General features: G+C 33.5%; 3 protein-coding genes and 1 long non-coding RNA gene across 12 annotated transcripts; 1 reads left to right on the top strand and 3 right to left on the bottom strand.

Annotated features, from left to right (window-relative positions):
• Positions 1-1,185: 1,185 nt before the first annotated feature.
• Positions 1,186-6,371, top strand: LOC110807549 (ultraviolet-B receptor UVR8-like). 7 transcript variants are annotated; one of them, XM_022032698.2, is made up of 11 exons: positions 1,188-1,582; positions 2,576-2,616; positions 2,706-2,790; positions 3,102-3,227; positions 3,323-3,559; positions 3,731-3,976; positions 4,299-4,342; positions 4,726-4,908; positions 5,144-5,234; positions 5,909-5,952; positions 6,040-6,371. In XM_022032698.2, the coding sequence occupies exons 1-11, from the start codon at positions 1,387-1,389 to the stop codon at positions 6,160-6,162; spliced, it is 1,416 nt and encodes a 471-aa protein (XP_021888390.1). In that variant the 5' UTR covers positions 1,188-1,386; the 3' UTR covers positions 6,163-6,371. The 7 variants fall into 7 exon arrangements, with proteins under 7 accessions (XP_088064897.1, XP_021888390.1, XP_021888388.1 ...); XM_022032696.2 differs by having other exon boundaries at positions 1,189-1,582; positions 2,543-2,616; XM_022032697.2 differs by having other exon boundaries at positions 1,190-1,582; positions 2,543-2,616; positions 3,737-3,976.
• LOC148240319 (uncharacterized) lies at positions 1,243-2,277 on the bottom strand. Its single transcript, XR_015813782.1, has 2 exons — positions 1,681-2,277; positions 1,243-1,603 (listed from the first exon to the last, which is right to left on the bottom strand). It is a non-coding gene; the product is annotated as an uncharacterized LOC148240319 (long non-coding RNA).
• Positions 6,372-6,445: 74 nt separating the features above from the next.
• Positions 6,446-12,249, bottom strand: LOC110807521 (transcription factor EMB1444-like). 3 transcript variants are annotated; one of them, XM_088208767.1, is made up of 11 exons: positions 11,989-12,249; positions 11,187-11,845; positions 10,414-10,620; positions 9,930-10,023; positions 9,800-9,841; positions 9,563-9,622; positions 8,267-9,337; positions 8,077-8,178; positions 7,069-7,215; positions 6,849-6,980; positions 6,446-6,764 (listed from the first exon to the last, which is right to left on the bottom strand). In XM_088208767.1, exons 2-11 carry the CDS (start codon positions 11,282-11,284, stop codon positions 6,678-6,680), a joined length of 2,040 nt encoding a protein of 679 aa, XP_088064893.1. In that variant the 5' UTR covers positions 11,285-11,845; positions 11,989-12,249; the 3' UTR covers positions 6,446-6,677. The 3 variants fall into 3 exon arrangements, with proteins under 3 accessions (XP_088064893.1, XP_088064896.1, XP_088064894.1); XM_088208770.1 differs by having other exon boundaries at positions 6,855-6,980; XM_088208768.1 differs by having other exon boundaries at positions 11,994-12,249.
• A 3,540-nt stretch (positions 12,250-15,789) lies between these two features.
• Positions 15,790-16,041, bottom strand: LOC110824826 (uncharacterized). The gene has a single exon (XM_022055338.2). It carries the CDS (start codon positions 16,039-16,041, stop codon positions 15,790-15,792), a length of 252 nt encoding a protein of 83 aa, XP_021911030.1.
• Between the last annotated feature and the right edge of the window lie 5,295 nt (positions 16,042-21,336).

The raw sequence follows: 21,336 nt of genomic DNA, 5'->3' as shown, positions 1-21,336 counted from the left end.
CTATTTGTTTCTTTAATTAATTATATTAATTCTTTAGTGCTTAATGATTTATTATTTATGTTTTTAGGAATTATAATTAATTTTATTAATAATAAACATAAAAATATATATATATACACATCAATCTATTTACACCCTTTAATCGTATTAAATGATAGAATTTTAATATATGGTACTTTATCGGTACAAGAAAATCATATTTGTTTCAATTTTCAAACCGGTAAATTTTAGATGAATTTTAAAACCATAAAATCAATAGTGTGTGACTGGCATGTTACATTTTTTTTTATTTATACTTTTATATAATATACTTAATTCTATTTTTATCCTCACAATTTATTATTTATTTTATTAAATATAAAAATTTAATTTGTAATAATTATTTATTTAAATACAAATGTAATTATATTAATAAATAATTTAATTTTTTTTATTATATACCATTTATTATTATATAAATAAGTATGGATAAATTAGTAATTTGACAGAAAATAGAATTATATCATCCTACTATCCAAATAAAAATATGTCATTAACATACATTAATATACAATTATTCAAACATAAAAACATAAAAAAAAAAAAAAATTGTCGTTTCCATCTTACGTTATTGTCATCAAATTACTGTAATTATCATACATTAATTAACCATTACTAAAATTTATTAAAACAAGATGTTAGTTTCGAATGGAACAAACCGGTTGAAATTAGATTAGATCAAATTCTATACTGTTCGTGACTCGACTCAGCTCGGGGTAGAGAATATTTGGTCACGGTTCGATTCGATATGGCATTATTATAACCATGGGTTTATTTAAATATAGAAAATGATTAAATTTATTCTTGTATCCAAATGGTGCAAATTACAAATAAAATTGGGAATTATTATAATCTCCAGCTTTTTGCTGGTGTTCTTCCAGAAACTTCCAGGGGACTCTTACCAGACTGTTTTGTACAATTAACATTATTATATTAATTACTAATTATTTTTTAAAAGCTTGCGAAAACGACGAAGTTTTTTTTTAAAAAAAAAAATTTAATATCTTGTTCCAGAAAGTTCCAGGGAACTCGCGGCGTAAAAAGGAATAATCTCGAAAACGCGGTTGTGATTTTGCCACGTGTCATAAGAATTTATGTGGCGTCCGACGTGGTACATGCTACGTCCCTGTAAATGATACGCCCGCACTGGCCTGGCCTGGCCTGTATGTTTCTTCATTGCTTATTTACTTTTTTTTTTCTCTCTTTTAGTTCTCTCTGCCGTACTTCTCTAAACAACAAACGAGCCGCATTGACTCTTCGCAATCGCGCAAACCTAGCGCGACCAGACACAGATCAAACACCGGAGGTATCTTGATAAGGTTGATCGTGCTCGAGTGTGGATCCGCCATGAGTGAGAATGAGGTGAGAATGGAGGAATATAAAGAACCAATGCTGTATATGTGCGGTTACTTACCGGGAGCTTCGCTCGAGAAATCGCCGATACTCTCTCCGGTTCTCGTCCGCTTGCCGGAAACCGTTCGCGGTGGTGATTCATGGAAGGACGTCTGTGGCGGTGGTTGCGGATTTGCTATGGCTCTTTCAGGTCACTCCTTCTCTCTCTTTCCTGCCATGTATCTTATATTATATTCGTGTATTTAACGAAAAATACTGATCTGAACAACTGTTATGTTTTGATTAAACCTTAAGTGTCTCTGATTAGATTCCTTTTAGTCTCATCGCCGAGCATAAGTTCCACTGTTAACCTTGATTCGTTGTCGATCTCCCCTGCATTCTGGATTACGATGGCACAGTAGTTCTCGTGTTCCGTTGTTATTTTGCTTCTGAATGCAGAGTATTAAAGGGATAATATTACTTTAAATCTTTAAATTATTTTAGTTTTTATAGATTATTTCTAAAATCTTTTGCTGCAATAAGTTCTTGAATTAACGCATAAATTTTCTCTGTCCTTTTGTTTCCGAAGAAGCTTGATTGAAATGCATTTAATTTGAGTTTTTAGCAAATTTCAATACTATAAAGCAGTAATAATAATAGAAATATAAATCTGAGAGAGTGTGTTTTCGAATCTTTCCTCGGGGGCCAACCAAAAAACTGAATAGATATCTGAAAAAAAATAGTAGTCTAATTTTGAGCTATTTTTAGATTGATTTATAATTTTTTTAACTAATTTAAGTTGAGAGTAGCAATATAAATTTATGGTTATGCAATTAACTACAAAAATAAAATTGATTATTATACACCAAATGTGTAAATTACGTATAAATTAGGAATTAAAGGATATAAAATATAATTAAACCACGAAAGAGAGTTTTTGTTTAGGAGGAGAATAAGAATAATAGTTGAATACACGCGTAAGATAAGACAATAAAACTAACTGGAAAGCAGAGCTATAAGTTTTATTTAAGCTATGCATGTAACTAATAAATCTCACTTATGGATGTCTTGCAGAAACAAATACTTAAACTTAACTAGGGAATATAATTTCTCTGTCTGATAATTTTAGTGGAGTGTAGCTGAAGTGGTTGATAATTATGTTGTGGATTAGAATCTGGGAAGCTAATAACATGGGGTTCGACAGATGAAGAGGGTCAAAGCTACTGCGCCTCGGGGATGCATGGGGTAACTACTGATCTCCTAAATTATGAAATTATATCTTTTGTTTGCTGTTGTGAATTGATTTTGCAATTACTCTCCGGCTTGTTATTAAGGAAACGCCAGAGATGTTTCCTCTTCCAACTGAAGCTTCAGTTGTAAAGGCCGCTGCTGGTTGGGCTCATTGTGCTGCAGTTACAGGTACCCTCTTGTCCTGTCTTAACTACTTTGGCCTTTGAACAAGGGCTAGATTCACCTAACTTATAGCGATCAAAGTTTACTTGATGCCTCCCAACCATAGAGGTTTTCCGAGATTGATCAACAAAGAAATCACGTAAATTTTGTTTGGAAAATTCCAGCTTTTGTTGTTCTTGCAGTACAGTATAGGAAATTTGTACAAGACAATTATGTGCACCTGCAAGTAAATATTAAATAGGTATGGTGGCCTCATAATATAACTGAGAAAGCAGTTATAATATTTTGGTGATCTCGTTCCACTTCTCAATATGCAGAGACAGGTGAAGTGTACACATGGGGCTGGAAAGAGTGTGTTCCCTCAGGAAAATTGAGCCGTGATTTGGTTATTGGAAGTTTCCAAAAGGATACCAGTGGGAAACAAAGTGGGTTGACTGAGCAAGGTAAATTCTGTAGCAACTTATGCATCTCAAAGTTGAGAAAGAGGCCACCTTTTTCTGTTATTACAGATTGATATTGCAATGAACAAAATTTACAGTGAGCCCGAGGTCACAAGGCTCAAATGTAAATATTGAGATAACTTCACAGCCTGAGGACAGGAAGGTTGGAGAGGAAGTTGTGAAGCGACGAAGAACTTCAGTAGTTAAAGAAGAATCCGGAAGCCCAACGTCTGGAGATGAATATTTCGCAATGTCACCTTGTATCGCAAACATGGGTCCTGGAGTGAGGATCACGGCTGTTGCTGTTGGTGGTCGGCATACTTTAGCTCTGTCAGGTAATGGTAAATTAACTAACGTCCTGGTTTGCTGCAAGCCTGTGATTTCCCAGCATAGCTATTTATTCTTGCTGGTCACACCATATAGTTTTGTAGGTTATATGAAGTATGAAGATACGGAAGATTTTTGATATAAAGCAAGACACCTGATGCATCATAATTTTACCAAAGTTGCAGATATAGGACAGGTCTGGGGTTGGGGCTATGGAGGTGAAGGACAGCTAGGTCTGGGATCCCGGATAAAAATGGTGTCATCTCCTCATCTCATACGTTGCATCGAGGAACATGCCTCTGCGACTGATAGGTCTTTAGTCATGCATCAAGGAAGCACGAAAGTCTCAGATCAAGTTTCTAAAGTTCCCGGAAGTTATGTGAAGGCAATTTCTTGTGGAGGCCGGCACAGTGCAGTAATAACAGGTTTGCACATGATGAATGGTTTTCCATCATCATTACGCTCGTGGGCATTTTAAGGTCTTGCTTGTCAAAGAGGATTTAACTGGGACTAATTATGGTAGTTGTGAGAGTTAAAATTTACCTCTTGATGCTGGGCAGACGGACTTACTTCAAGATTGCTTTGACCTTGTGGTTTTCTAACTTTTTCGTCGGCATGATTTCATGATACAAGTTGATAGGCAGAGTTCGCAGTTCTGTTGGTTCTGTTTAGATTTTGACAATAGTCAGTTTTCAAACTATTTTTCCTACTTCCTGAACCATTTTCTGTTTTTGTTCTCAATTGTAGATGGTGGAAAGCTACTTACTTTTGGCTGGGGCCTTTATGGACAGGTGAGATATGAGTCTTGTGATCACTGGTCCATGCCGGTCATCTGACATGCTTTAGTGCTTGTATTTTTCCCTTAAATTGCATATTTAGGATATGACTTTAGAGGAAAACCATCAGCTTGAGAGACTCAAAAGATGGGATGCACCCTTCCCCAGTCATTAGCAGTCGTTGACAGCAGTCTTGTAATTCATGCTTAAGGTGTTTCTAATGAAGCATGCTTTCCCCAAGTTTTCTTTCTTCTTGGTTACATGTTCAACAAGATCAATCTGTGGTCATTTAGCAATATTTTCTCTTTATTTCCTTTGTTAAGGCATATTTGTCTGTTTATGATCAAAGCTAATTTCATTCTAGTTATTAATTATACGATGGTGATTGTTGGTTTTAGTGCGGGCACGGAAATACAAATGATCAACTCAGACCAACTGTTGTGTCTTCTTTATTGGGTACTCAAGTGCAAAGCGTAGCAGCTGGGCTCTGGCATACTGTGTGTATCTCTACCGAGGGTCGTGTATATGCATTTGGTGGGAATCAGTTCGGACAGTTGGGCACAGGCACCGACCATGCAGAGGTAGATACTAAAAGTTTCATATATGCGATTTAATCATTGCCTTTCTCAATTTTCCACCACTTGATTGCTTTTGTGGCTAGCTAAAGCTACTACGAGTCATCCTTCTAAAACTCGTCTGCAGTGTCAGCCGCCTTATAATTTAATCTAAAATCAATCTTCTCTTAAAAAAGAAAAAAAAAAATTCTCGAACAACTATCTTACTGAAAATGATTTAACATTTTCATCTCCTGTTTAGACTTCACCGAAGCTATTGGATGCCCCGAGTCTTGACAATAAGCATGCAATAGTAGTTTCTTGCGGTGCTCGCCATACCATCATACTTACAGGTAGAACTTCTAAGCTAATATACATACTGTTCATGATACTGTGGCCGATTCAACGAGGCTGAAATTCAGATTTTTTTTTATTTTTTTATTAAATTTTTCTGCTTGCCTCGAAGAGGCTTCATAACTCTCAAACCCCAGTCCTCTTGGTAGGAGATATTAATTATGAAAGAATCTAATTTGCACGTGAAAGAGTCCTCATCATACGTGTAAAAAACCTCAATCACACGGCAGTTGGTTTATCCTGAACTACTCACTTTTAAATATATGATGTAAAAATCAACCAGCTGGTTTCATTGCATATCAGGATTCTTCCAGTATAAGCCAGCACCTTATCTTTCTCTTTTTATGGCTGATTTACCTTGACGAGATCATCCCTATTCTAGATATTTTAACCTAATATGATCTTTGATCTTTATGATATTACTCCGAACTTTCCCAGAGATAATAAATTAGTAAATAGATATGCTAGTTTGTTTTGAAGAAATAAAGTCACGGTGACCAGATATTGATCCTAGTTCACTGATTAAGTTTATGAAAAATATACTTAGATGGATTATATATAAGCTTTAAAATCTAAAGAGTAAACGACTTCAGTGAATCACGAGCAACTGAACTTACGTTTAAAATTTTTGGAAGACAACTAAATCTGACTTCTTTCTTTGTGGTTATTGTAGAGGATGGCCAAGTATACAGCTGGGGTTGGAACAAGTATGGTCAGGTATGGTCATTGATACTTTCTGTTTAAAAATTTTCTCCCCTAGTTGCTTATGGTCTCACATTGTCATTTCCTCCTATCCGTGCACAGCTTGGTCTAGGTGATTCAACCGACCGCAACACCCCCTCCCTCATTCAGATCAATGGTTGTAGGCCTAAAAATATAGCCTGCGGGTGGTGGCACACATTACTACTGGCTCAGATACCGCATTAAGTTCCTCTCTAGTTTTCCCCTTAAAAAACCTAGATGGGCAAAGTGGCAGTTTTGCTAGAATTAGGGATACCACTGACTAGCCAGTTTTGCCTAATGTATTTTAACTTTATTCTAACCACGTACATAAAGGGTTTCCTGTGTGCATTTGCACGTTTGGATTCATTTTTCATTACTGGGTTTCTCTTAACTAATTGAATTAAAATTCATCACTATCAGTTTGTATACAAAAAGTAAATCCCTGTACGATAGAACGGATGTCCTGCAGTTCGAGTACTAACCTACATTTCATGGCAGAGCAGCTGCTAATATTTAAGAACATTAATATCAGTTTGCATACAAACAATAAATCCTCGTACGACACAATGGAGCAGTCCGGCTACTATCTTTCAGATTAACTTACATTTTACTCACTTTCACTTTTGCATTTTGTAGCAGTTCAGCTACTAATGCTTAGATCACTCATGTTGTATGTACTCACTTGCACAAAGACAGGATGAAGGTTTTTAAGCACTGCATTATAAAACGTTAGGAATGTTCCGGTGGCACTGCAAAATCTGCATAAGGGGCCAAAAAATATCAAGTCTGTGAAAGCCCTTTGTCGCCTGCATAAATGGGAAATGTATCAGAAATTTTGGGCTCTGTTTTTGGCAGTTCGTAGCTTGAACAGTTTGTAAGTAATCTAATACCTCTACCTCAACAACGAAACGAGCCCATGTATTGTCTCCATGGCTATCCACCTCTCCCTTCAAGATGGTCAAGTCCAAGCTTCTTATCACCTGGGCAATTTCCAAGAATATGCTAGGCTCATTGCATAACATCTGCAGTCGCCATATAAGCAAGGAAAAAAGTTGAAGGATACATGCAGGTAATAAAATATGAAATGACCTTTATGCGAAAGATAAATACCTCAATGAGCATGTGTCCTGGGTATGCAAGATCCTCAACAATTATTGGACATATTTGGAATTCACGTCCAAATTCAAATGCCCAACTTGTCCCGTTCTCGTAGCCTTGGTTTATTTCAGATGCCCTTCTGTTGGTGCGAGTCGTAACCTGTTCGCATACTTTAATTAGCTCAAAATTCAAGAGCAGCCTGTAGATATCAATTCTATTACTATGCGATAGTAGCAAGCAATTCACAAGATTTTGAAATGCTCATGGACAGTCAAGCTGATTGGAAGCTTGATCTTTCCATCAATGCCTGCAGTAGAAACCCGTCCCAGACTCTGTCTTCTATTACAGTATTGTGAGGCATCTTGCAACGAATCTGCAATCAACTTCGCCCACAATTACATAAAACACGACAGGATTAAGTACGTTGAAGTTGACAGACGTTTGATTGAGAAAAAAACTAGATAGTGGTCTGACTTGCACATCCTATATGTCCACAAACTCTCTACTTGCAGATGTATTTATCAAAAGCTTGAGCAATCCAGTACTTCAGACAATCGTTACCGAGTTGGGAGTCGGAAATATCTCTTCGCCAGCATATTTGGAAAGTGTATATTTATAATTACTAATTTCTTTATTTATAGAAGGGGTGTATTTTCAAAAAATAGGCTGATGTAATTAATTATTTAAGGCTTCATTTTCTTGCTCCTGAAGTTGTGTTCCTATAGAGTCAAATTATTCAATAACGAACATAACATTCTATTCTCCTACACTTTCCTTTCTCTTCCTTCTCAAATAGACCTTAAATGAGGCATGTGTCTTGACTGCATAATGTCCATGCTAAGGGTGTTAAAAGACGCTCCACATAAGTGAGGCTGTTCATTATGAGGTTATTGCATTAAAGATATAGCTACATCTAGGAGTTGTCTTTCCCTTGAGGGATGAAGTAAAATTATAAATTTTGAATAATTTAATTATAATTAAAGTAAAATATTCTAGAACACATGAAACAAGTTGACCAACCTCCTTATCTACCCACTGTTTCAATTTTCCAGCCTGGTCAGCTACACTTCTTAAGAAAAGCATGTGCTTTACGGTTCGATCTAAGAGGCCATCAATGCTGCACTGCAATTACCAGAGTAAGAAAATTAATTACTATTAAGACAGACGATCTAGATCACTTTAGAGATACTAACTCTGAGAAAAAACTCACTTTTGAACCATTTGGAACAAGTTCTCGCAGTTCCTTGACTCGATCTTGGATCATCTGCCTATCTCTTGGTCTTGGCCTTCGGTTTTCACATGGCCTACTCCTTTTGCACATAGTGGACGTCTTCTTCCCTTTCCGAGGTCGAATGTAACCTTCATTCTTTTCAGTCTCATCTTTAACAATTACCGTGCTCAATGTACTCTTAAAGGAAAATGCAGTAACACCGCTATTACCCTGGGCAACAGGAGCAGATGTAAGTGGACTCCATGGCACTGAATCATGCCCTGCTGAGGCTCGAATTTCCGATTGGTTCTCTGGTTGAGACGAAGCAGCAGATTGTCCTGCCGAGGTTGTGTAATTCTTGAGGCTGTTCAATGTACCAGAAGAATTATCATCTGAGCTGCTACTTACAACTGTAACGACAGCTTCTAGTGAATATTCTGTATCCCCTTTATCAGACTGTAAAGGTTCAATGCAGTCTACCAGATCTTTACTGCAGACGAATCTTGAGTTGTTACTTGCTGCCCCTCTAGAAAAGAATGACTCCAGCAGATACTCATTTACTTGGTTCTCAAAAACCGGTCCAAGTGCTTTATGCAACTCACATTCTCTGGGAAAGCTAAGGAAAGGACTCATTCTCATATATCTTGCAGCATCTTGATCCCCAAAAAACTGCTCCAGCAAATGACCAGCAGTATCACCATTCACAGTTCCATTTAAAAATTCATCAAATACTCCCAAATCAAAATTTATATGTTGAGAATATTCTTGTAGTTCTTCTATACAAGACAAACCAAGAAGCTTATCATCCACCATCTCTGACTGATTCCTATTTATAGGACCGAGTGAAGTTGACACATCACCAAGATTAGGTGGATTTGCACTTGCAAATCCACCTATATTTAGTTGATCTTGTCTATATATCTCAAGTGCATCTTGAATACATAATGGTGACACAGGTTGGTCGAAAGCCGACAGTGTGTATTTATCTACCTTGACACTGTCAACTGCAGGAGCACTATGAACAGCAAATCTATCCTTGATATAAGCAACCACTGCTATATCTTCAGCAACCTGTTGACATAAAAATAAAAAAAAATTTATGGTCTATAATTCCAAGAATCCACAAGTTTTGAAACGGTCCACCATATCATTTATATTATATTAGTGTAGAGTTTGTAATATCCAAAATGCAAGAACTTCCAGCAACATCAACATGCAGGCATTCAATTTGCTCTTTACCCTCGTTACTTGAGAGAAGAATGAAAGAAATGCATTAAACACAGGAAAAATACTTACTGCTTCCAATGAGCCAAGTTGCAGAACACCATGTGGAAGTACAGGTACCAGCAAAATAGTCTGCGCATGTGCAATATCACATATTAAAATATTACCCGTATCCAAAAGGCAAGTATGTGAAATTTGAGCATCTAAGCTTCCAAGTCTTCCTAATACATGCAAAAATAAATAAACCCTCCACAGCAAGTAGCCATTAATGAACAGAAGCCAAGTTGGGATGTACAGTAAAAGCATTACCTTGATATCTGATGCAAACTGAAGTAGCCATTCATTTGGATACTGCCAATTGAGAAACATTTGTAATATTTTTTAGCATTCGCATAATTATGATCACATTCTACACCAACTATTTTGACTGTGAACTCACCTCATTAACTAACTTGGAGTTAGCTTCGCTGGTGAAAATATCATCGTATAAAACCCAGCAATGGTTCCCTGTATAAGCCACTTCACCAACAATTCTGATAAATTAAGAAAACCTGTCAGTTTCAATTATCTTTCCATCTTTCCAAGTGAGTAATTATTCTATGTACCATTTAGATCAATAACAAAAAGGGTGCAAGGAATTTCACTCCAATAAGATCAAGACTCAGGGAGGGAGAGAGAAGGGAAGCAAAACCCAAAATAATACGTCGGGTGGAATAGAAATGGTACAATTAGAATTATGATAGCATTGCCGAGAAGGTCAAAGTAACTTGCATCAATATATATGAGGCTTGAATCTCATATACTCTCTCTAGGATGAGTTATAAAACATACACAACTTCTTCCAGTTCAGTGGGCACAATGTCATCAGACCAAAGAGGGGAGTAAAATATTACTAATCAGAGGGTGAAGCCACAAGAACTTACCCCTCTCCCAAAGTATACTGAAGATTTGACATATTAGCCACCATCTGTCCAATTGGAGATTCTCCAGAACCACCAGTTTTTATGCTCGTCTCAGGGTACAAAGGAATCATATCACCGGAACCCCTACACCAAGAATCATCTGACAGAGTTTCTAATGTAACCCTTGGTTCTGGGTGGTCGTAATATCCATCCTCCCAGCTCAAAATCCTGGAACATAAAAGATGTCAATTTCATAGAAATGCAAAACATTAATCAACTTACTATCTGAGGTCAAGATTGTACCATAATATGCAGAAATATGAAACTTCCCTCATTAACATACGAAGAATTTAAAAACAAAATACAGGAAACTCAAAATGTTGACCGACAATAACAGTTTGTCAAGAGAACTGGTTATGGAATTTAAAAATCAGCAACGGTACTTCCCTATATTGTCATTGAAAGCAGAAGCTAGAAAACTTATTCCCTATCTGATTTTAACAAACCCCAAGAAAATCCCAAAATTACAATCAGGAACTATATATCAGAGCTAGAAATCTGTTGTTATAAAAGACATCATGGCAAGCCATGACAGAAAGCATGCAAGGTAATGTACATAATTCCGAAGCGTTCCTATGCAAACAGTTCCCTCTCAAAGCGGTTTTGCCAGAAAATTGAGACATTCAATTATTCATCAAAGTGCATAATCCGAACTGAGTAAAATACTTTGTATAATCTCGTCTTCTGCAGATGTCAAATGCACAGAAAAGGACTAAGCTTTTGAAATAACTTACATTCGGTTTTCGTATCTTAACTTCCAAAGAACGGCATACTTCCATTGTGAATTGCTGCAAAGACTCCTCAACAATTGCCTCACAGCAGTAGTTCCCATCCCGTTGACTTTTAAGAATAATAAGAGCTTTACTACTAATAAAGAAACTCACCTAGAATCCACAAAAGGCTCACTAACTACCCCGATAAGATCCTCTCCCTGCTTGTTTTATCCTCAAACCAGCTCTTCTTTTTAGCGGTGGCCCCGTTGAACAGAGAAACAAAAATCCCATCTCCGACGAACCTATTCTCAGTAATCAAAGTATCACAAACTAATATAATTCGTGATACTAAAAGCAAAACTAAAGAAGACAGATTGCAGAAGAGAACTCTATTTTAAGGGCTTTCGGGCACATGAAGTTCATGAGAACGAACTGTCGTCAAACTACAGTTTACCAGACCAAAAAAGGAAAAAAAAAAGAGATTCAAGCTAATCCAGTGACTGAAACAAAACTAAGCCAAGCGTCGTCCGCGATTGCACCGAAATGTGGATTTCTTGTCACGGTCGCAGGAATCCGGGAAGTCAGGCACAACTTGCGACTCAAAAGTATGGATTCCTCGTCACGGCCGCAGCAACTAGGAAGTCAAGCACACTTCAGGCAGGATTTGCAAGTCGCTTTTCCTGCTCACAAGCAGCGAAAATGAACATCAATCAGAAATTTATTCTATCCTACATACGAGAAGCCTGTTTGGCCGCTAAGAAAGTGAAGGAATCCATTTAATGAAAAAGAAAAAACGAAGAAAGTCTTTCGAATTTGAGATAACCTAACACTAGCTTAAGCTTCTTCAAATCAAAAACTCGTTTGGCTCTCCGTTCCTCCTCTTATTTCGCTTCAGTTTTGTCGGCAACCAAACAACCAAGCACGAAAGAAAATTTTGGATCACAAGAAAACAAGATGCTATTCAAATTCGTTGGCTTCCATGTCTGTATCAGTATCACTGTTGAACTGGATAGGAACAAAAGAGATAAAGAGAAGCGAGCAGGGGGCCCTAGCTTTCCACTCTCGGAAAAAACCTGAACGGCCATCTGAGAAGCTTCCATATATAGCACCTCCGCCACCGGTAACCGGTCACTTTTCCCTCATAAACTGTAGAATTGTGAAACTAAGCAGACGGTGGACCCACTTCAAAAATAATATATATAATTAATATAAATTTTATTATTTCATAATATATTATGTGTTAGCGTTCCGTTTATAATATTTAATTTAATAATTTTAATATGATGATTAGTTTTTATTTTTATATAATGATTTAAAATTTTAAATAATATCAATAAAAAAAAAACAAAATTTTAAATTTAAATATAATTTTTAAATAAAAGTATTTTTAATTAAAAAATTAAATTGTGGGTATTAAAAATATTGTAATTTTAATTAATATAAATGGTTATAGATATTGAAATAATAAAAAATAATTTATTTTTTTCAGAGAATATTTATTTTATTATTTTATTTTAAAACAAATTCCTTTCACTTATTTAATTTTTTTATTTTTATTTTTTTTAAGGTATATATAATTTTGACATTATATCATCTTCTATTATCTTAAAAAAAAAAAAAAAACCCATTTCACGTGAACTTATTTTACTCTACTCAGCTATTTTTTAATTAATTTATAAGTTTATATTCTTATATATGTATGTATATATGTATATATATAAGTGTATGCTTTGACTCTTGATCTATTCCATAAAAGGTGACATAATGGAACTTATTGACAAACTTATATTAAAATTAATTTAATTAATAAATACATAATTTTAATATTTTTGACTATCAATTATAATTTAAAATTTCTGGTTCTACCGACTAAAAATTATAAATTAAATTATTGAAAAAATGCGACTTAGCGGTATCCAATCGCATTTTCTGAATATAATAATTTGAGAATTTTATTTTAATTAATTTATTAAAAAATTAAATATTTTAAAAATTGGAGAAAGAAAAATCGAAAATTACGAAATAATATTTTATTAAATTTAATTAAAATATTAAGGGCGGGTAAGCAGTCGTGATCACAAGTATTAATTATTAATAAAATAAAACGTGTAAATTCCTGTCTGGATCCATTGTTACAAAATGAACTGTTCAATAATGACGTCATTTTTTTGGATATTAAATTATTAATATTATTTATAATTAATTAGGGTAATAATAATTAATTAATTAATGGAGGGATTATATCGCGGCTTCTTGTGGGTTTGACGATGACGCATCTGAAGGCCCAAATCTTGGCGTAATTAACCCAAAGCCAGGCCATGATTTACGGGAAAAACTAGAACGTTTGGTTTCTCCTCCGACGCCCGATCGTCGACGTGCAGAAAATGGTGCGTGTTTCGGGTTTCGTTAAAGCTGCCGAGCTTCTCAGGATTGGAAGAAACGAGAGGGGGGGTTGTTGGGTGCGTAGCGGCTTGATATGAGGAGCGTCCGTGGGAAAACAGAAGGAAGACCGAGCAGGAGTATGTCTGAGGAAGATGGAGAAAGAAGCTGGGAAGCAGAAAAGAGACGAAAGAGCTGTGGAACTGATGAATGGCGGAGGGTTGAATCGAGGAAGGAGCTGGATTCTGGTAGTGAAAAGGAGAGGGATTCTGGGAAGAAAGAGGAGATAAAAATGGTGGGTTCCATTGAAGCAGCCATGATTAACAGATTTTTCTTCCAAACCAAACGATAAAATGCAGATGTCAAGTGAAGCGTGCATAGCTATTTGAACAAGTCAATTAGTTGTCATAATCTTATGGTTATTTTAGGAGATTTGTTCACGTTTAAGAACAATTATCTTAGCTTAACTCCTAAATCAACTTCTCCTATTTTGACAGTGCTCCTGACTTGGTTCATTGTGATCTCTAGGCTCTTGTTCATGTTGAATCCTCAAAGGGTCATATGTGTCTTATAGTACTAGTCGATGATTGTTCCAAATCAAGTTTTTGGTCTCGAAAAACATTCAACGTCGCATCATTTGTCCTCGTAAACGTGAACAAAATGGACTAATCCATCGAAAATTTTGTTGCATTGTTGACACCGGACATACCTTACTCTTTCGTGGTCTCTCTAATAGCACTAGTTTTAGATTGCAACAGAATTCACCCTTTCTCTCGAGAGTTAAAACCAACGAGATTTCGACCAACTCAACGAAGCACACATCCTCATTTTCACATGATTCTTAGTGCATCCACGTTAGTTTCGACTTTCCTTATCCCGACTATTTCAACTACTAAGATATTCAAACCACTAAATTTGGAAGCATACGTTAGTACTCATTCTTCTATGTCAGAATTTCCTTTTTTCAGCTATTCAACTTGTCAAGAAAGAAGTTGCAGCACACATAGAATATGCTTCCATACAAAGTCTTGAAAACTAATCATAATCCCAAATCACTTCAATCATTTTACAAAGTTTCAAGATTTAAAATCTTGATCTCTCACTATTTCAACTTATTATTCCACATACATCTTGAGATGGGAATTAACTGATCTCTTTGTTCTTATTTATGCTGATAATATACTTGCAACAATAAATATGGTTTTCTCATCCGCTAAAACTTTGAAACATCTTGAGAAACTTCCTAAATTTCTTGGCATGAAAATTTTGTTTAGCAATGGTGACCTAATCCTATCCTATCCCATGACCAGTCCCTTTTTGACTTGCCAAAACAAACACTGGTAATTCAAATATTACTCTATTCTAATGGTTGGGTTCTTCACCTCTGTTCTAATATTTCCTCCGAACAAAACATATTAAACTCACTATCATTTTCTGCAGGAACAAATAATATATTAGTTCTAATCTCTGTACTTACTTCTCTTCAATTCACATTGTAAATGCATGTCTATACAAAAAGAGATGGCAGTAATACAAAACAAATCTTTTCAAACTTTGACAAACAAATATAGTTTCTGGCAATACTAAAAACAGAAGCATATCATATACCGTGATGTTTGTGGAAAAGATTTATACAATATTCATCCTTGTCGTTTTCTACTGGTCCAATCTAAGAACATACCCTGATCTGGGTTTTTGGAGCAGCAGATAATATTTTTTTCCCAGTTCAGGATATCTTCTTCTTCTGTTGATGTTTCATGGAGATTTCTCCGGCGACGTTTCCAGAGACATTACTCTGTTTCTATAAAGCCAAATTCATCGTCTAAAGAAAAAATTTTACTTTGCAGCAAAATTGAGATTCTTATTACCATCTAATAAAAAAGAAAAAGCGAAATGAGAGATGGAGAAAGAAAAAAACAGACTGCAGATGGGATTTAGATGAGAATTCAAAAAGAAAATTGAAAAATGAAGAGATTTAGATGAGAATTTATTTGATATTTGGGGTTTTTGGATCAATAATAATTACGAAGATGGAGAAAAAAAAAAACAGAGATGATATTACACAAACCAAATAGTATAATATATTTACATGTTTGTCACAGATCAGAACAACAGCAAGCACATAAAGCTAACAGAGAAAAAACCCCTTTAGGTTTTTCCTCCTCGCTGCTAGATTGAAACATTTTCTTTTCTAGCTTGATCTTCCCCAAGCTTTCATCGCCATTAAAATTGAAAACATTAATCATCAGGCAATAACTCGACGAGTATTGAATCGATAAACAGGAGATTGAACTCCCGTTGACACCATAATCTGAGCACCTGCAGTTGCTGCTGTTGTAGAAGGTGGAGGATTATTAGAAGGAAAAAGCTGAAAATCAGATGTTTGAAAACGACCTGAATCACCAGGCAGTCGCATGTAAGAAGTTGAAGGCGATCCCTGGCTTCCGTTTCTGTACTGCACTATTGCTTTGTATACCAGCGGAATTAGCCCCTCCATCGTCGTCTTCTTCTTCTTCTTCTTCGTCTTCTTCTTCTTTCTCTCTGCAACACAAAGTTTTGAATTGAGTAAGAGAGATTATATATGGAGATTAGGAGAAGGGATGGTGACGTGGCGTAATGGGTTGGACTCCACCATGTCACGCTAAACCAGCAACGGAATTGTGAGTGGCAACTTCAACCCAAAAACCTCACCTACAATTTTTACATTTTCCCAATTTTTTTTAAATATTTTTATTAATTTTATACGACAATCGTAATATAATCTCTTATTCATAACGGATTCAATTTTATTGGGTCGTCTTAAACCCGAAACATAAATGTAATTGACAGTTTATCTTGACCGTAACGAGTTCAACTCTATCAAGTTATCTTAAATTCATAACAGAAACACACATATTAATTAATCAACAAAATTTCTTAACTAATATACGAACTCTCTCGTGATATTGTAAAAGGTAATAGAAATATTTATCGTACGTTAAAATAATTAATTAATTTTATTGGGTCGCGTTAAACCCGAAACACAAATGTAATTGACAGTTTATCTTGACCGTAACGGGTTCAACTCTATCGAGTTACCTTAAACCCTGAACAGAAATATACATATCGATCAATTAACGATATAATTTCTTAACCAGTATATAAAAATTGTAGAATTTAACCATTTGAACTCATGATATTGTAAAAAATAATAGAAATATTTATCATACACTAAAATAATTAATTAATTTTACTGGATTGCGTTAAACTCGAAATACAAATGTATTTGACAGTTTATCTTGACCGTAACGGGTTCAACTTTGTTAAGTTACCTTAAACCCTAAACAGAAATATACATATCATTCAATTAACGATATAATTTCTTAACCAGTATATAAAAATTGTAGAATTTAACTATTCGAACTCATGATATTGTAAAAGGTAATAGAAATATTTATCGTATACTAAAATAATTAATTAATTTTACTGTATCGCGTTAAACTCGAAACACAAATGTAATTGACAGTTTATCTTGACCGTAACAGGTTTAACTCTATTGAGTTACCTTAAATCCTGAACAGAAATATACATATCAATCAATTAACGATATACTTTCTTAACCAGTACATAAAAATTGTAGAATTTAACTATTTGAATTTATGATATTGTAAAAGGTAATAGAAATATTTATCGTACACTAAAATAATTAATTAATTTTACTGGGTCGCGTTAAACCCGAAACACAAATGTAATTGACAGTTTATCTTGACCGTAACGGGTTCAACTCTATCGAGTTACCTTAAACCCTGAACAGAAATATACATATCGATCAATTAATGATATAATTTCTTAATCAGTATATAAAAATTATAGAATTTAACTATTCAAACTCATGATATTGTAAAAAATAATAGAAATATTTATCGTACACTAAAATAATTAATTAATTTTATTGGGTCGCCTTAAACCCGAAACACAAATGTACTTGACAGTTTATCTTGATCATAACGGATTCAACTCTATCGAGTTACTTTAAACCCTGAATAGAAATATACATATCAATCAATTAATGATATAATTTCTTAACCAATATATAAAAATTATAAAATTTAACTATTCGAACTCATGATACACTAAAATAATTAATTAATTTTACTGGGTCGCGTTAAACCCGAAACACAAATGTACTTGGCAGTTTATCTTGACCGTAACGGGTTCAACTCTATCGAGTTACCTTAAACCCTGAACAGAAACATACATACCGATCAACTAACGATATAATTTCTTAACCAGTACATAAAAATTATAGAATTTAACAATTCGAACTCATTATATGATATTAATATCGCTAAAATAATAAATTAAATTTAGAATTCGGAATGGATTAATGAATGAATGAGTGAATGTAATCCATTGAAAGCTCTATTTAAACTACAAGCAAAATATAGAGATAGACAACATCTTGGAAGGCTACGTCTTACCAAACCAAACACTAATTTATCCTTTTGTTAAAATTTAATATTAATATTAATATTAATATTATTATTATTATGTTTTGAGATTTGGTATGATTGTAATTTATAAATTAAATAAATTAATTATAATTATTTAATTTAATATTTTCTAATTAAAACAGGCGGCCAATTTATATATTATTTTTATTTTCATAAATATATTTATATAGTTTGTTGGTTTAGATGTGGTTTTAGAGTAAAGTGCTTGGTTTTGAGTTGGTGACTTATCATGATGCCACACGTTTCTTTAAATACCATTAAAATTTGGTCAAACCACATCTCATGTAGCACCTTGTTTGGGCCAAAATAAAATCATATATTACATATATATATATGTATGTATGTATGTATGTATGTATATATGTTTGTATGTATATAAAGTTCAGGCCAACACGTATATATCTACATGGGTAAATTTTTTTTTTGACTATTTTGTTATATTGTGTTATTATTTATTACCATATTAATATCTATTGTTTATAATGATCAATTTTTGGTTCGAAAATAATTGATATTCATGAATATTAGAAAATAATATATTTTATATCATAGTTATATATTTGAATTTTCTAAATATAAAAATATAATTAATAGTAGTTACTTATTTGAATTTTCCAAGTAATAATTATCTATCTGAATTTTTTTAAGTATATCATGAAATAATAGTTATCTATTTGAATTTGATAAATATAAAAATATAATATAATTTTTAATAAATTAATACTATTTACCCATTTAAATTTTTTTGAATAAAATATAATCAATTTGATAATATATGTATGTATATATATATATGATAGTTATCTATTTTGAATTTTTTTAAATATAAAAGATAAATTTAATTTTTATTAATTATATAAATTATAAAAGTATATGCCTATTATTTTACAAATTCCTCACCTTCCATCATGCATATATATATATTTAAAATTAAGGTATGATATACTATGAAGATATAATTTATAATTTTAATGTGTTGAAAATTTTTCCTTTAATAGCTTAATCAACACTTGGTACAAAAGAAATTATCAACAATTATTATGCTTAAAAGGTGTTTTTGGAGAAAAAAGAAAAGTCTATATGTATATATATATATATATATATATATATATATCAAATCAATAAACTAACAAAATTAAATACACCATAACCCATTTTCCATATACATCATTGTCATCATATATCTATATGTACTACACTATAAAATTTGATGTAATTGAAAAAAAACCCTAGAAAGGTAGAAAAAGCTTTAAGCATATATAACCTTTTAAGTTAGATGTAATTCAAAGCCATAAGTAAAACAACATGCCAAAACAATCCTTGCATCCTTCTATCATACCATCCACTCCACCATCTTAAAAAAATCTCTACTTTTAAATGAAAAAAAAAAAGGTGAACCTCACCGTTGACGTCATCGCGTTGGAGATTCATTCGTATGATTACGTCATCTTCCCCACTATTTTATAGTAACTTCAAATCGATGGCACCGTGAAAAATGGGCCGAGGATTGAAAGGTGAGGGTGCCGCTTTTGTGTTTTACGGAGAGGGTTAGGTGAAGATCGAAGAAAGTTTGAATAAATTTTAGTGATGATTAATTAATATATGGTAATAATAGTAATTAAATGACAATGACATAAGACGTGGATGACAAAATTTTTTTATGTTTGAATGACTGTATATTAATGTATGTTAATGAGATATTTTTGTTTACATGATAGGATGATATAGTTGTATTTTCAATCAAATTAATAATTTATCTTTACTTATTTATACAATAGTAAGTGGTATATAAGAAATATATAATAAAAAAAATTAAATTATTTACTAATATAATTACATTTATATTTAAATAATTAATTATTACAAATTAAAATTTTGTATTTAATAAAATAAATAATAAATTATGATAATAAAAATAAAATTAAATATATTATATAGGGGTAAAAAAGAAAAAAAAATATATTATTCACATACTATCGATATCGATTCGGTGGTAAAATTCATCCCAAATTTACCAGTCAGATACCGTTTGTGACTATTGAAAGTTGAAACAAACATGATTTTCTCATACCCGTAAAATAACATACATTAAAACTTTATCATTTATTACTATGCAAACAGTATAAATGTGAAAGTAAAAGGTGGGTTTTACCAAGAATATACATATATACATACATACATATATATATATATATATATACACACACACTTCATTACTGTTCTTTGTGAATAACTTTGTAAATTTAAAACAACATTGGTTCATGTTTTAAATAAAATTCTAGAGAATTAATGGAGAAGAGTAGTGGGTTTTGTGGATTGGGATGATTAATTTATGGGTTTGCTTCAAACAAAGTTTGGGTTTTTTTTTGGGAAAATGGGTTGATTTTGCAGATGGGTTGGCTTAATTCAGAGGAGAAATGGGTGTGTACAACTTTTAATGGGGGCTAATGGGTTTGGGTTTGAGAAGAAAATGGTGGGTAAAACTTGAATAATATAAAGGGTCGATTGGAATGAAGTGAGCCGAGTTATGTCATGTGTAAAATAGAAGGATTTGAATTGGGTTTTTAAAGATGGATGAAGTTGAAGGGGCTCAGCTTAAAGTTGTGGGGGGTGAGCTCTATACAACTTTCTGTCGCTCCCTCACACTTTACATACAACCTCTGTATAAGTCACTCTTTTGATTTTGAAGAGTACCTTGTCAAAGTTTCACATCCAAGCACCTTCCCATCCCTAATCATTGACATGTGAGGTTACTTACAGACATCCCTATTACTCCATTTTATTCATCACTCAACAAAATTGTGGGTTTGTAGTTTCATTTAGTGCACTGAGTACTTATAGGGGTAGGAACTATTAATCAAAGCAAGAAGGAATTAAGTCAAGGATATTTGACATCTTTATGACTCCTCTATCTTCTTGTTCTACGCTTTCAGTTTTCTGTCAGTCTGCATCATATTTTGTACAAGAAGTCCATTTCTTAGTTCTTTCCAAGTTATACGAGACTTCTGTGAAGTTCTGTCTTTCTTGTTTGTAACTAAGGGGATAATAGTCCAATGAGTAAAAGTTTTATTCTAATTGGCGTGGTGGGTTCAGTTCTTTGTGTCGTGCTCCCATTCGGGTATAACTTTGGCGAGAAGTAAAAAAAATATATATATATATATATATATAATAATAATAATAATACATATAACTGGCCGAGTAAGACATGAGAAGCTTAATTTGTAAAATATAAGACCAGGATTCATGCCACCTCTTCTGCTAAATCTCTATTATGAGATTTCAGTCAGATGATCAAAGTG

Source organism: Carica papaya, chromosome 8 (genome assembly GCF_054855325.1).
Source record: "Carica papaya isolate Zhongbai chromosome 8, ASM5485532v1, whole genome shotgun sequence".
NCBI classification, from domain to species: domain Eukaryota; kingdom Viridiplantae; phylum Streptophyta; class Magnoliopsida; order Brassicales; family Caricaceae; genus Carica; species Carica papaya.
The sequence above is the reverse complement of the archived record's forward strand: the minus strand, read 5'-3'. Positions and strand labels throughout refer to the sequence as shown.

Coding starts and splice junctions, on each gene's coding strand:
- LOC110824826 (XM_022055338.2), bottom strand. CDS start 16,041: ATGGAGGGGCTAATTCCGCTGGTATACAAAGCAATAGTGCAGTACAGA.
- LOC110807549 (XM_022032696.2), top strand. CDS start 1,387: ATGAGTGAGAATGAGGTGAGAATGGAGGAATATAAAGAACCAATGCTG. Junction 3,228..3,322: donor AAGTGGGTTGACTGAGCAAG/GTAAATTCTGTA, acceptor CAAAATTTACAG/TGAGCCCGAGGTCACAAGGC. Junction 4,343..4,725: donor GCTGGGGCCTTTATGGACAG/GTGAGATATGAG, acceptor TGTTGGTTTTAG/TGCGGGCACGGAAATACAAA.
- LOC110807521 (XM_088208767.1), bottom strand. CDS start 11,284: ATGGGAACTACTGCTGTGAGGCAATTGTTGAGGAGTCTTTGCAGCAAT. Junction 9,842..9,929: donor ACTCCAAGTTAGTTAATGAG/GTGAGTTCACAG, acceptor CTCAATTGGCAG/TATCCAAATGAATGGCTACT. Junction 8,179..8,266: donor TTGTTCCAAATGGTTCAAAA/GTGAGTTTTTTC, acceptor TGGTAATTGCAG/TGCAGCATTGATGGCCTCTT.